Genomic DNA, 13,871 nt, shown 5'->3' with positions numbered 1-13,871 from the left:
GTAGAACAGGTTTCCATGAGAAAGCGAGAGAGAGTCACAGAGGGGAAGTGTTTCAGACAGGGTGGCCAGGGAAGGCCTCACTGAGACCCGAAGGATGAAAAGAAGCCAGCCTGGCAAAGAACCCTTGGAAGGGTATGCCTGGCAGGGGAGACAGTGAGTGCAAAGGCCCTGGGGCAGGAACAAGCCTGGCTCTGCTCATGCTTCCTCTGGAGGGCAGGGAAATAGAATACTTACTCCTCTGTCTCCAGTGAGTTGACGCGGGCAACATAGTTGCTTGGAATGTAGCCCTCTTTCCGGGTGGCCAGGGATCGAGCTCTCCACCACTCCCCAGACCTGAGGGACAGGAGGCAGCAATGGGGTCAGGGGCCAGGAGGACCATCCCAGTCCTCTTGGGCTGCCCAGCTTTGGCCTAGAATATTCCCAACCCCAGGTAGCTGGTAGGGTGAAGGGCAGGGCCACCACTGTCCCAGCCCCCAGTCTGCACCCCTGATTAATGTAAGTGTCTTTACAGTAGTCCCCACCATGCATCTAAGGGTCCATCCAGGCCTGGAATCGAGCCCTATCCCTGCTTTCACAGCTCACAGCCCTAGTCTTTGGGTCAATCTTTTTCCCTGGGCTTGTGGCCTTGGCCTTACCAGCCATACTTAAGATGGGGCCCTGTGCCTATGGCAGACTCACAGTGGTTCAGCCTGGGCCAAGAGCCAGAGCTACTGGGCTCAGGAGTCTGACCAAACATAACTGCTCCCATCCTTGGGCCCCAGCACATACTGGACACTACGCCCATTGATGATGAAGATTGTAGGAGACTGGAGGTAGCTAACTCAGAGATCCAAGGATTTCTGAATGCAAAGTCACCTCAACAGGGTCTGGTCCCTAGGTAAGCCTGCAGCCTAATCACAGGAGTCCAAAGAAGGCTTCCCTGGGAAAGCACTTTCAGCGGTCCCTCCTTGCCTGGATGTGCACCCGGAGCAAGCACACAGCCCCTTTATTGTGACTTTAACCCAGGTTAGTAGCAAACCCTTCTTCCTTTATTATGACGGGTTCGCATCAGTCATTTACTCTAGTATAAGATAGTCTATCAGGTTCTTTATTCAAGAACTAAAGAGAGTATAATTGAGTATTGGAGATAGGTACATCTTAGGGGGAGTGGGCTGGGGACTCACTCCTCCAGGATCATCATCTGGTCCCCCTTCTGGAAACTGAGGTCTTCATGGTGAATGGCCTCGTAGTCATATAGTGCAACCACAATGATGTCCTCAGAACCTGCTGGGAAGAGAGACACATGGGATGGTGAGGTTTTATCTGAGCACACCCACGGCCCTGGGTGTTTCCCACCCCAATCCCTGGCACCCGGTCCTGGACCCCTTGATGTGTCTGTCTCATTTGCCATGCAGGGTGTGATTCTTGAGTTTAAAGCTAACAGAGTTTTGCGCATGTTATGAAACAGTGTTCTGGAAACACAAGAGCTGGTACAAAGTACTGTGGGGCAATTTAGGGGATTTTCAAGGGTGGTTTTGACAGTTTGGGATTTTTGCCTCCTGCTCTGACTGAGTTCCTCACCCCATCCTCTAGATCACACAAGACCCCACTGCACCTGCTTGCCAGATACTTACCCTCCATGGGCCCTGGTAGGTTGCCATTGCTGCTGTCATGCCACTGTGGGGAAGAAAACAGGAGAAGGGGGTGAATCGAATAGTGTGTGTGGAATCATGGAAGGTCTGTGTCAAAAATGATATCCAAAGCAACTCCTCCCAGGCCTGTGTGTCATGGGAAGTGGCCCAGAGAGGGATAGAGACATGCCCAAGGTCACACAGTGCATTCAGGACATCACCAGTGCAAGTTTCCAGGTCTCTTGGGTTGTGGGCTCTGCCCTCAGCCTTGGGCATCCTGGGGGACACTGGGTTGTCCTTTCTCCTTGACATACAGTGAGGAGGTTGGTCCAGATCAGTGTTTTCTGAGCTATGTTTGAAGAAACCCTAGGCTCACCAACATGGCCCATGAATAAAGGCTCTGCTGTGTATGTGAAACAACCTATGTGTCCAGCCAAAGGGGAAATGGCGCTTATGCTGTGATGCTCTAAGGAGCCCCTATAAGAGGGAGGCCAAGCTTCATTCCTGACACAACTAGACCTCAAAAATTCATTGTTGAGTGAACAAAGCTAGTTCTTCAGAATGGTAAATATGACACATTCATATAAAACGTGTATTCACACATCCTAAACACTTTCTGTGGAAACATACTATATGTGTGTAAATTCATGGAAAAAGTTTGCAAGGGTCCACACCAAACTGACAACAGCTGATATCTCTGGAGAGGGGTGGGGTATTTCTAGGAAGGGGGACAATGGTCAGCAGACACTGTAGCTTTAAGTATAATTTGTGATTTTTATTTTCAAGGAGAAAGAATTTGTGTGTCACACACATAAGTAAACATTAATTTAGAGAAACAGGTTTGGGAAACACTGAGAAGCGCGTCCATTTTTGGGAGATTCACAAAGCCCATTACAAAGATTCATAAAGGCTCTAAGAAGTCCTACAGGGAAGGAGCGTATTGCCCAGTGTTTCACAAACTGATTTGACCTGGGAACCCTTTCTTACTTACTAACTTACCCCCGAACTAATGCCCTGCAGGAGGGGAACAGTGAATGGCTGCTAATAGCATCCCTTAAATCTGATGCTCAGAGAGGACAACCAAACCCTGGTGGGAGAGAACCCTAGCCTTGGGTTTAGGAAGAGCCGGCTCTGCCCTATCCCAGTGGTATGAGCCAGCTCTTCCTGGCTTAACCTCTTTGATCCTCAGTCACCCTGGCTATAAAGCAGTGTAACTCCTGCCTCACAGCTTCTGGTAAGGATTAATGATGTAGAAACACCTCATTCCAGTGTTCCAGCCCGGAACACAGTAGGTTTTCAAAGAATGGTAATGATTATTAAATGTTACTGCTACTCTTAGTACTGGCATTCCTGTTACTAGTACTATTATTGTTACCATCACTATCATTATTGTTACTGCTCTTCCAATGATCACTATCACCACTGCCATTACTAGTGGGGCTACTTCTGGGGCAACTGCTGCTACCGTGACCACCACTATTGCCACTGTGACCACTGTTCCTACCAGCAGCACTGGCCTCTGCCTCTGTCACTCTTGCTTCTACCACTGGGACATTGGAAACTGCACTGCCTGAGTTTGAATCCTCATTAACCATGTGGCCTTCAGCAAGTTATTGAATATCTCTCTGTGTCTCATCTGTGAAATGGGTATAATACAAATCGTGACCTACAAGAGCATCATTGTGAGGATTAAAGGTGTTAATAACCGGAAAGCACTTAGGATAGTGCTTGGTTCATTGTAAGCTCTGTATAAGCGTAATTTAAGTAAGAAAATACCTCTGCTCGTATGACCACTTCTCTCATTTACTATTTCTGCCACAGTTCCTGCTGCGGTTGCCGTTATGTCCCCATTAGCATTGTCCCTATCATCATACAATTGTTCTTACAGTTATTGCCATGATACAGATAGTATCATAATTACTTGAACTGCTGTTGTCACTAATCTGGTCATTCGTTACTCTCAGCACTGCTTATGCTACTGCCCATGTGTGAGGTCTGCAGTGCCCACAGGGACCTGGTCACCGAAGCTCAGGCCGATGGGCAGCAGGACAAGGAGAAGTGATGTCCTTGCCCCGGGTGCTCAGTGCAGGTGTATCCTGAAGAGTTTGGGTGCTGCTGGTGACTGGTCAGCTCAGTTTCACCCCAAACACACCCTGCTCACCCTTGGGAAAACAGGAAGCTGTGAGGGCAATCGGGGGCTGTCCCCGGGGCTGCTGCCGGTCTCCCCTTTCTTCCCCCACTCACCCGCTTGCCTAAGGACGTAGGATCTGGCACATACACACGGCCGTGTGGGTTGGAGCTGGACTCGGTTTTTGAGACCTTGCCTCCTTCCCGGAGAAACTTGGACTTCACGCAGCCCATCCTGCAGCAGAGAGAAAGGAGGTGAGCCTGTTTTACTCTGAGGTACTTGGGGGGAGCCTTTGATGCTGGGTCCCAGACCCTCTGCTCCCAGGCTGGCTCCCCTTCAACTTCCCAGTCTCCCCTCCCACTGTCAACTCCCTTCACCTCACCCTCAACACATGGAGCTTACACTGTCCTTATCACCTGTGGACCTCCCCATGTCCATGTTCATCGAGAACCCACACAGAGTTGACAAGTTGTCATGGGCATGCTCCCAAGGATGGCGATGGGGAGTTTATTTAGTGAATAAATCATGTGGATCATTGAAATTCAACAGGTAGAGCCTCAGAGCAGAGTAGGGGGTGGGAGCTACCAGCTCTGGGGTCAGAGAGCAAACAGTAAAGCATAACTATGCTTTTTATATAATAAGTTAACAGTTTATATTAAATGACAAAGATGAGGTCACATAACGTGGCTCAGTCTAGCTAAATAATAGTCAAGGCAGCATGCTCTTCCTCTCATTTTATAATTGCCGTTTAACAGCTTCCTCCCTCCCTCCCTCTCTTTCCTTTTTTTCTTTCTTCACTTCTTCCTCTCATGGATTTATCTGGTCATCCATCCACTCATTTACTCAAACATTTATTGAGTACTTTTCTAAACCAAAAGACAAGCAAGTTCATGCTCTTATGGAGCTCACACTGGAGATGGATGGGAGACACAGACAATAAATAGGTAAAAAAATAAATAAGATAAACTGAATTAGTGAAAAGTGTGAAGACAATAAAAGAGGATGTGATAGGGAACAACTGGGCGGGGCCCTTTTAGACAAGGGGGTTGGGGAAGGCCTCTCTCAGGAGGTGATGTTGGACCTGGGGCCCGACTGACACAAAAGAACCAGTCATGAAACACTCTGAGGGAACAGTGTTCCAGGCAGAGGGAACAGCAAGTGCAAAGGCTGAGGCTGGAATGTGCTTGAAGAGAACGAGGGTCTGAAAGGAGGCCAGGGTAGCTGAAGATCACAGGCAGGGGAGAGGATAGTATGTGACGAAGCTGCCCCATTTCGTACAGCCAGTGAAGAATTTGGATTTGATTCTAAGGATGATGGGAAACTATGGAAGTTTCAAGCAGAAGGATGACAGGATTATATTTGCACTTAATTATTATCTTTTAAATTTATTTGTGTTTCTTTCTTTCTTTTTTTTATATATTTGCACTTTAAATAATCCCCTGGATGCTGGGTAGATTATGGACCTTGGTGAGCTGGGCAGGGAGCTCTGTCCACTGCAGGAGTCCAGGCATGAGATGATGGTGGCCTGACCCAGGGTGGTGGCTTTCGATGAAGTAAGAAGCAGACATATTCGGGGGACATTTTAGAGGTAGATATTTTGGAGGTAACCCATCATCTTTGCTGATGGGTTAACCAAATTTAAAGACACTTAAAGAAAACACGTTTACCTGATCAAAGTCAAAACTTAATTGTTAAAGTGGTAGAAATGTTTCATTTCTTTTCTCAAAGTGCACACATATATTTGCTGAGAAGACAGGCTGTGAGCAGCCACATGAGGAAGTAATTGTTTTCCTCATCTCCTCACAATTGTAATTTTCTTCTAAAGCAGTTAGAACTCAGTTATACTTATCTTGTTAAAATAAACAAGAAGAAAACCCAAATTCGTAGGCTTGTGGTTTAAGAAAAAAACCCAAATTTGTAGGCTGAGAGTTCCTTTTTTTTTTGTTTACAAGGATGTTTTTGTCTGTCCTAGTGGGAACTGGGAACAATTTACCACCTCAAGACTTAAGCGGTTTCCACTTCATTTGCCTTTTACGAATAAACTAAGGAACAGATTCAGATTCCTGGAGGGTTGGATCATTAAGCTGAAAAATTATTGCAATTAATCACTGCTTTAAAATGTACTTGTATGCATTTAAAACAAAACCCAACACCCCTCTGATTTGTGATAAATAGCTATTACTATTGTGGGAAATAAAGGAGCATATTGTGTGGTTTTGTACAGCATAAAATACTACATTTCATATATTTTGATACACTTAAGCGTGTTCTGGGAAGAGGATGGCTGTGTGATGTAGGGCAGCTCCCTTCACCTCTCTGAGTACCTATTTGGTATCCCTGACATCATCAATTTACATATTCAGGGTGGCCACAGGGTCCCAAGGATGGGTCTCCGAAAACCTTGTGTTCAGGCATGATCCGTGGATGGTGGGGTTCCACCTCACAGGGTTGGGGTGAACACAGAGTGAGTTGATAAGTGTAAAGCTGTCTGTCACGCAGTAAGCACTACAGAATTGTGAACCATAACCATTTCTGTGCACTAGCAATTGTGGCGGTGCCCTGGAGCATATATGAAGTACTGTTTGTAAGTCCTTTGGTCCACAAGTTTAGAGATACCACAGTACTTGAGAAGTTCACTTTTTAAAATAGGGAATTCCCATTAGTTCAATTTTTGCACAATAAAGTGTGTGTGTTTTTTTTTAAGTGATATACTGACAGGAATCAGATTTGCATGAAATGTGATTTCCCCCTAAACCAAGAAAACCATTCCGCTGCCTGGTCTGGAGTGGTCTCAGAAATGCTCATTTTCATGACCACTAGACCCAGAAAAGTAATGTGAGCCACATATATAATTTAAAATTTTCTACAGCCATATTTTTTCAAGGTAAAAAGAAACAAGTGAATTAACTTTAGGATGTATTTATTTTTCCCAAGATGTCCAAGTTATTATTAGCATGTAATCAATATAAAATTATCAGTGAGATACTTTACGTTCTTTATTTTTCATGCTAAGTCCTCAAATCCTAGTGTGCATTTCACATGTACAGCACATCTCAGCTAGGACTTGTCATATTTCAGGGGCTCAATAGCTATCTGTGGCTCAGGCTTCTGTACTCAGCAGTGCAGATCCAGAACGTTTCCATTGCTGCCTCACAGCAAAGTCTGGTCTTGCTCATGTCTGTGTCCCTTAGCGCTTAGCTTAGTACCTCCCTGGCATACAGTAGGAGCATAATGCACAGTTTGGGAGTAAAGGCATGCCCACAGCCTGTGCTCTATGTAGTCAGCCCAATGTACCAGCATCGGGACTTAGTTCTTGCTCCAGTTAGGATGGGAAGACTGGACATACAGAATTGCATTCCAAAGAAGCTGTTAGGGATTGGCAAAGACTGTCTAGTGCTGGGGAAAGACTGTCTATTGCTGTGCAAAGACTGCTAAAATACTTACAGAATGAAAAAAAAAAGTAAACTGCAAAACATATATGAAATCAAGCCATTTTGTAAAATGAATATATATCTCGGTTCTGCCACTAATGTGTCTGTTAGTTTGTTCGTAGGAAGAACTACCTGTTTATAACAATTGAGCAGTAGGATAATGTGTTGGATTTTGAAGAATGGAAACATTTTCAATAAAAATTTGAGGAAACTCAAGGTTCCAAGGGCGCACTGACTTTCAAAAAGGATTTGAGGGAGCTTATGTAATACTAAACGATACACAGAGCACTTCAAGACTCAGAAAGGATTATGCTACACCATTTAGAAGGGACGGATTATTGAACCAGAATCCGAGGGTGCGAAGTTACTGCCATCGGGTACTAGATTTATCTCTAAGCTTCCTAGTAGTCAAGATAAAAATGAGAATATGTATACTGTCACCATAAAATCCCAGGAAGCATGGCAATTTATTGACAGAAACAACTATTCTTTGAGCACTAAATTCAGAAGAAAATTTATTATGTGGATCCTCATGTAAAGGTCACTGAAGAAGACAATGGACAGTTTCTCCCACTGTGATTTGGCAGCGGAGTCTGCAATATGTTGATGAGAGGTTTCCAAATAGATGGCGCTAATCTTTGGGTGGGTTTGGGAACCATGGGATGGTGGGGAGTAGGGTGGGGAGAGGATAAGGAAAGAGGTTTTTACATCCCAGGGCCTCTCTGCAGGGTGAGGACTACAGAGGCCCTGTGAGAGAGTGGCTTGAAGTGAGTTTAGAAAAGTAACAGAGTGCCTGGCTGCTCAGAGTTTGGCCAGCATGAGGAAAACATCACCATAGGGAGCTGTTAGAAATGCAGACTCTCAGGCCCCACCTCCCAAATTGGAATGTGCATTTTAACAAAGCCCAGGTCATTCGTGTGATCATCCTAGTTGGGACCCAGGCAGAGTGAACATCTATCTGCTCTTGCTTCCTCAGCATACATTCCTTTTCTGATAACAGCACCTAGATTTTCCTTGAGAAACCAGCCTTCTTCCACTCAATGCATGGGAGTGCAGGGGGCTAACCCCACCCTTGCCTTCGGGGACTGACAACTCGATTCAGACTCTATTAGAGAATTCCATGTCCCCCTGGCAACCAACAGTGGCTGGTTCAGTTATAGGTATGCATGTGATCCTAGATGAGGCAGAATCTGCCCTGGGGTTTTGCTGGAAAAATTAGGAAAAAGCAATTCTCTATAATTGTTGTTGCAGATGTGGATATGGATGTAGGTATAGGTGGGGATGTAGATGTGAACCCTGGATTTCTTGGGCGCCATCCTGACATCATGAAGGGAGGGGCTGCCTTAAAGTGCAGCCACCACAGAGGACAGCAGAGCTGAGCAATGGAGACAATGTGATTCCTGAAAACATGTTTGAACACCTGGATCCAGCCATGCCTGAAACTTTTCGACCTCAGAAAATTTCTAATTCATGAGAAAATAAATTCTCAACTTTGCCTAAGCCAGTTTGAGTTGAATTTCTGTCACCTATGCCGAAAGAGTCTTCACTGGACTCTTCCTGGGCCACACTCTGGATCGAATGAACTGGAGTCTCTGGGGATGAAGGTCTGGAATCTGCATTTCTAATAATGCTTTGGGAGATTCTTATCACACTAAAATTTGAGATTGACCAATGTAAGAGAATGAAGACCAATCGTGGGGTCTGAATATGTGGGTTTGGATCCCAGGTCTGCCACTGAATGGCTGTGTGACCTCAAGTAAGTCACTTCCGCTCTCTGAGATGCATTTTCTTTCCTGTAAAATAGGAGGCCCTTGCTTCTCAGGCTTGGCCTGAGGTCTTGAAGGGACAGGGATATGAAAGGCTTTTTGAAACTTCTGAAAACACATCTCTTGTCTAATGTGATTGAAAACCAGGCTCTGAGAGCAGAAGTGGCCTGCCTCGCCTCAAACTAGCTTAGAACTGCTGATTCCAGGCAAAGGCACTTCCTCAGGTCCCTGCTGAACTCCTGAGACCTGAAACCGGCTTCTGGTCCCTTAGCTTCTGCAGGCCCTGCGTGGGAGGGAAATGAGAAAGATCAGCTTGCTTGGCCTGGCTGCTTCCCACGGTCTCCATGCTGGCTGTGGAGACTTCAGAGACTCCTCCTGAACCCTCAGAGTCAAGCCCACGGAGGAGAGGCCAGGGCCCTGCCAGCACAACCCGAGGAGTGGGCGGGAGGTGGTTTTCTAGGAGCTTTAGGCTCAAGCAGAGGCCTGTGAGGACTAGGGGTGAGAAACCCTGGATTTTGGTTCCCACCTCTGCCCTAAGCTCACTCTGTGATCTCAGACAAGTCCCAACCTCTCTCTGGGCCTCAGTTTCCCCAAATATGAAGAGACACATTGGGTGATAAGTTCTGTGAAGGGCACAGCTAATAGTTCTTTCCTGAGTAGCAACTGCTCCCCGTTCTTCTGACAACAGCTCCCCAATTTTCCTTTCCTTTGGTGGTAACCGCTCCCTCATTCTCAATTCATGGATTATAGTAGAGCTGACTTCAGCCCCTGGCTGTAGGGGTGGATCTGTGACCAAGTCTGACCAGTCAGAGCTGCAGTAATAGAAGCAGAGGTGGGCATGTGACTCAGTCCTGCCCAATGAAAACCATCCATTTGGCTGGAAAAGAGGCTTGCAGTTGCAAAGCAGAGCCAAGAAATGAAGAAATACAGATTCTCAAGTCCTTGGATCCAGCCTCGCCTGAAGCTGATGTGCTCATGGACTTTCCAGTATAACCTCTTTTTCTGAATGAGCCAGTCTGAAGTAGGATTTCTGCCTCCTTAATCTTCAAAGAGTCCTGCCCAGTACAAAGGAAATTCTTACAAGGGTTGCAATTCAGACTCAAGTGTAAATGGCTTATGGTAAAGACTTCCTTGCTGGGAGGTTTTGATAGAAGAAAGTAAAGAGGGTACTAGACCCATTAGAGTAGGTGAGGGTGTGTATAGTATGGACCCCATGAAGCTGACAGCACTGAAGCCATGCCTAGAATGTGCCTGGTGTATATTAGGCCCCCCATATACATTTGTGGAGTGAATATATTGGATTCAACTCTCTATAGGCCTGACCATACTTGGCTGAAGTCAGCAGGACCAGAATTATGAACACATTTGTCAGATGGGGAAATGGAGGCCCACAGCAGAGAGGATCCCCGCGTGGTCAGTGGCAGGTAGAACAAGAACCCAGCTCTCCTGCCTCTCATCCTCCACCAAGTCAGCTGGTGCAGCAGGGAAAGGGGGAGGTGGGACGTGAGTAACCAAAACAGGAAGCTTAGGAAGGCAGACCGCCAGGGGCCCAGGGCTTGAGACTGTCCAGTTAGAGGAACTTTCCCTTCTCGGAACAGCTTAGCCGTGGGGGTAGGGGAGAAAGTTTTCCCTTATCAGGGACCAGTGCCCTGAAGAGCTTTTCTGGAGTGTGGAGTCCTACACCTCCCTCTCCTTGGGTTCCCTGACTGTCTTCTGAATGAACCGCCCAAATTGCCAGAGACTGTTATCCCTAATGGACATTTGGGAGTCACCCCTAACTCCCCATCTCTTCCCTTCTTTCTGATCAAAAGCCCAAAACTTTGACTTTGCAAACAGGAAAGGATTGGAGAGACCTTTGTTATACAGGTGGGACCAGCGACCCCAGAGAGGGCGAGTGTCATGCCCCGGTTTACACAACAGCAAGAGACAGAGCAACACACTGAAGAGGAGCTCGGGCCTTGGATCATTTGCCTGACTCAGTCCAGAGGGGTGGCTCTGAGATACATGCGTTCCAACTACTTGTCCCACAACATGGTTGGTGCATTGAGGAGTAGCAAGAGGCAAGAGGAGACAGGATGAATGAATTTAGGGGGGACACAAACATTTAGATTATAGCAGCAGAGTAAAAATATTCCAACTATAAGGAAAAAATATATAAAATGAAAACTAGCAGTTCTTATCTCTTTCTACCCCTAATTCTGTTTCTCAAAGGGAGCACTAGTACTACTTCCAAATGCTCTTTGTTTTTTATGCCTTCTGGTGATTTCCATTATAATTTAAGTGAAATATTTATGATTCATTTCATAATTCACAATTAGAGGTGCTCAATAAATTCTTGACTAATTGAATGAAGTCTCCTTTAGCTGCCCGGGTGACCTAGTTTTCCGCATTTAAACAATAGTTACAAATGTGTGTTTAAACTGAGAAGGGCTGTCCATGTTTGTTCACCTCTGCTTGGAGGGGAACAAAGTATTTCCTTGGTTGGAGCTGAGTGGAGATGGCCCCCTTTCAGAAAGGACATGGTGGCCAGTTTGCCCCAGGGACAACTTTTCATGTCAACTTCCCATGATGCTCCAAGGTCAGCTGCCTCCAAACCTGTCCCCCACAAATGGAAGCCTCAAAGCCTCAAGATCACGTGCTCCGATCCTTTTACACTTATTTTTCTGTAGCTGACAGGGCCTAGTTCTTTTCTGTTTTGGAGGGTATGAATTTTGTTTTAAAAATTGCCTTTCATTTTTGCAGATACATAAAATAGGTCAACAGCAAGTTTCTACTGTACAGGGAACTATATTCAATATCTTATAGTAATCTATAATGAAAAAGAATATGAAAAGGAATATATGTATGTATATGGATGACTGAAACATTACGCTGTACACCAGAAATTGATGGAACATTGTAAACTGACTATATTTCAATTTTAAATGATAAAAATGAAAAGATAAAATATTCTAAAAACAATTTTAAAAATTGCCTTTCATCACCCAGTAAAAGAGTATGTCATCCTTGTTAAAAATGAAAACAATACAGATAAAACTAAGGCACCTCTGGATTACTCCCTTTACAGGTCCTCCACGGCCACGCCCCCACCTCCAGGTAGTCGCTGCATGTGCGCTTGCAGACACACACTGTATTAAAACAGACGCTGCCGTGCCCTGCCCCCTCACTCCCCCTTTCTTCACCATTTCGGAACACTTCTGCGGCACTTCCAACTGCCAGCACCTGCATCTCCTTGCCTGAGAGATTTCTCCATGGCCATTGGTGCCTGCTCTGCCCATGAGCTTGGCGAGTGGAAGTGCTAGAGAATTATCATCCCCCAGGAGCCGCCCTCAACCAGTGATATACAGGAGCAGGTGGATAAATATCCCGGTTCCTTCATCTCTTGAGCGGGTTCACTGGAGCCTGGAGCTCCCAGTGCCTCTGAGCTCCAGGTGACTACAGTGGATCTGGCTTGATAACATAACACACCTTTATTGGCTGCCTTCTCTTTTCTGTCTTGCTTCCCCACTTTCCTACCAGGGTTTTCTTGGATCCACTCCCAAATAAACTAAGTAGTAAATGCATTTGAAATCTTTTCTAGGGTCTGCTTCTGGAGAAACTCAAGCTGAGAAATATAAACTCATAGAAAATATGGAATGTCATTTCTGTGTGTTAACATCAAAGAAATACTGTATTGTATGAATTGGGAGGCAGTATTCTTCTTATTCCCATTTTTCAGATGGGGAAATTGAGACTCAGAGAGTGAAGGAATTTGCCCAATTCATCACAACCTGTATAAGGCAGCATCAGCACCCAAACTCAGGTGTCCTGGGCTCTGTCTCCTGCTCTTCATTTCTCTGGCAGAGTTGAGGGAGGTGCTCCTATTCTCTTGGCTGCATCTAGGTCTCCTGGACCAAAGGATTTCATGGTGATGGTGGGAGCTCGGGCAGGAGTTATAGGCAGGATCAGGAAGGCAAACGTCAGTGCGGTGCCATCCAGAAGGTGCAGTGACAGCAAAGGGTGAGCATGGGTGGCCACAGACACTGGCCAAGAATAGGGCATGTTTTATATTCAAGCAAGGATTTCTTCTGTATCATTACCCATGCCTCTGAAAGTACCCTGAAACTCCCAGGCCTAGGGTAGAGGAAACTGGAGAAATGGGGTGGGGATCAAAGTGCTTTGGAGATTTGTTTAGAAAGTCGAAGGCTAAGAGTGATTGTACTGTGGACTTTCTGTGTAATTTTGGGAAAGTTACTTACCCTCTTTGGGCTAGACATCCCTTTTCTATAAAAAGGGAGGTCTTCAGCCACACTCCATAGAGAAATCCAGATTTATTATTATCGATTAAACAAAAAAAAAGGAGGCCTTGTCACAGTTGGAGGGCTGTGAAATGGCTGCAGGGGCCCATAGGGCCACCTACAGGAGGAAGGTGGTCCAGGCAAGGGGGCTGAAAACTGGACCGCTCAGGTGCTGTCTATGGGGTAGCCCCCATTCAGCATCCCTGATGCCGCCATGAGTGAATAGCAGAGGAGCACAGGATACCAAGGTTCTCGTCCCAGGTCTGCCAACACTTCCAGTTCTTCAAGAGAAGACAGAAATCCTGATTTATGTGCGCTCTCTTGACTTTAAATGTTGGCAACTAATTTTAAAAGAGTAACTAGGTAGGGCCAACTGAAAGACACCTACGTGCTGAAATATCTCAGGCAAGGGAGGGGAGGAGTTGTTCAACAGTCACAATTCAGTATTTTTGAGGCCCTACTATGTGCCAGGTCCCATGTGTTAGAGATACAGTAGTTTAGGAGACAGGCATGTCTGTGCCCTTGTGGGACTTACTTTATTAAAGAATTTAAAGTCCAAATCCTGGCTGGTTCTCTGAACGCAGACAACTTTCCCCTCACCCTCTGGGGAAAGGGCCCCCAGAGAGCAGCCCGGCTGGGGTGAGATTAAGATTCGTGCT

The 13,871-nt window shown here is 46.0% G+C and overlaps 1 protein-coding gene across 2 annotated transcripts in view; it reads right to left on the bottom strand.

Moving 5' to 3' along the window:
- Positions 1–13,871, bottom strand: part of HCK (HCK proto-oncogene, Src family tyrosine kinase) — a 36,475-nt gene that overhangs the window by 19,063 nt on the left and 3,541 nt on the right. The window contains exons 2-5 of one of the 2 annotated variants that reach the window (XM_006179238.3): positions 3,855–3,972; positions 1,614–1,656; positions 1,164–1,263; positions 235–333 (exon numbers count right to left, since the gene is read on the bottom strand). In XM_006179238.3, the coding sequence (XP_006179300.2) occupies positions 235–333; positions 1,164–1,263; positions 1,614–1,656; positions 3,855–3,971 (359 nt within the window). In that variant the 5' untranslated portion in view covers position 3,972. Of the gene's footprint in view, positions 1–234; positions 334–1,163; positions 1,267–1,613; positions 1,657–3,854; positions 3,973–13,871 lie in introns of both variants that reach the window. The other variant, XM_014554669.2, reaches the window with a different exon arrangement.

The sequence above is a fragment of the Camelus ferus genome, chromosome 19 (assembly GCF_009834535.1).
Source record: "Camelus ferus isolate YT-003-E chromosome 19, BCGSAC_Cfer_1.0, whole genome shotgun sequence".
In the NCBI taxonomy this organism is placed as follows: Eukaryota; Metazoa; Chordata; class Mammalia; order Artiodactyla; family Camelidae; genus Camelus; species Camelus ferus.
Note: the sequence above shows the minus strand (reverse complement) of the source record. Positions and strands in the feature narration are given on the sequence as shown.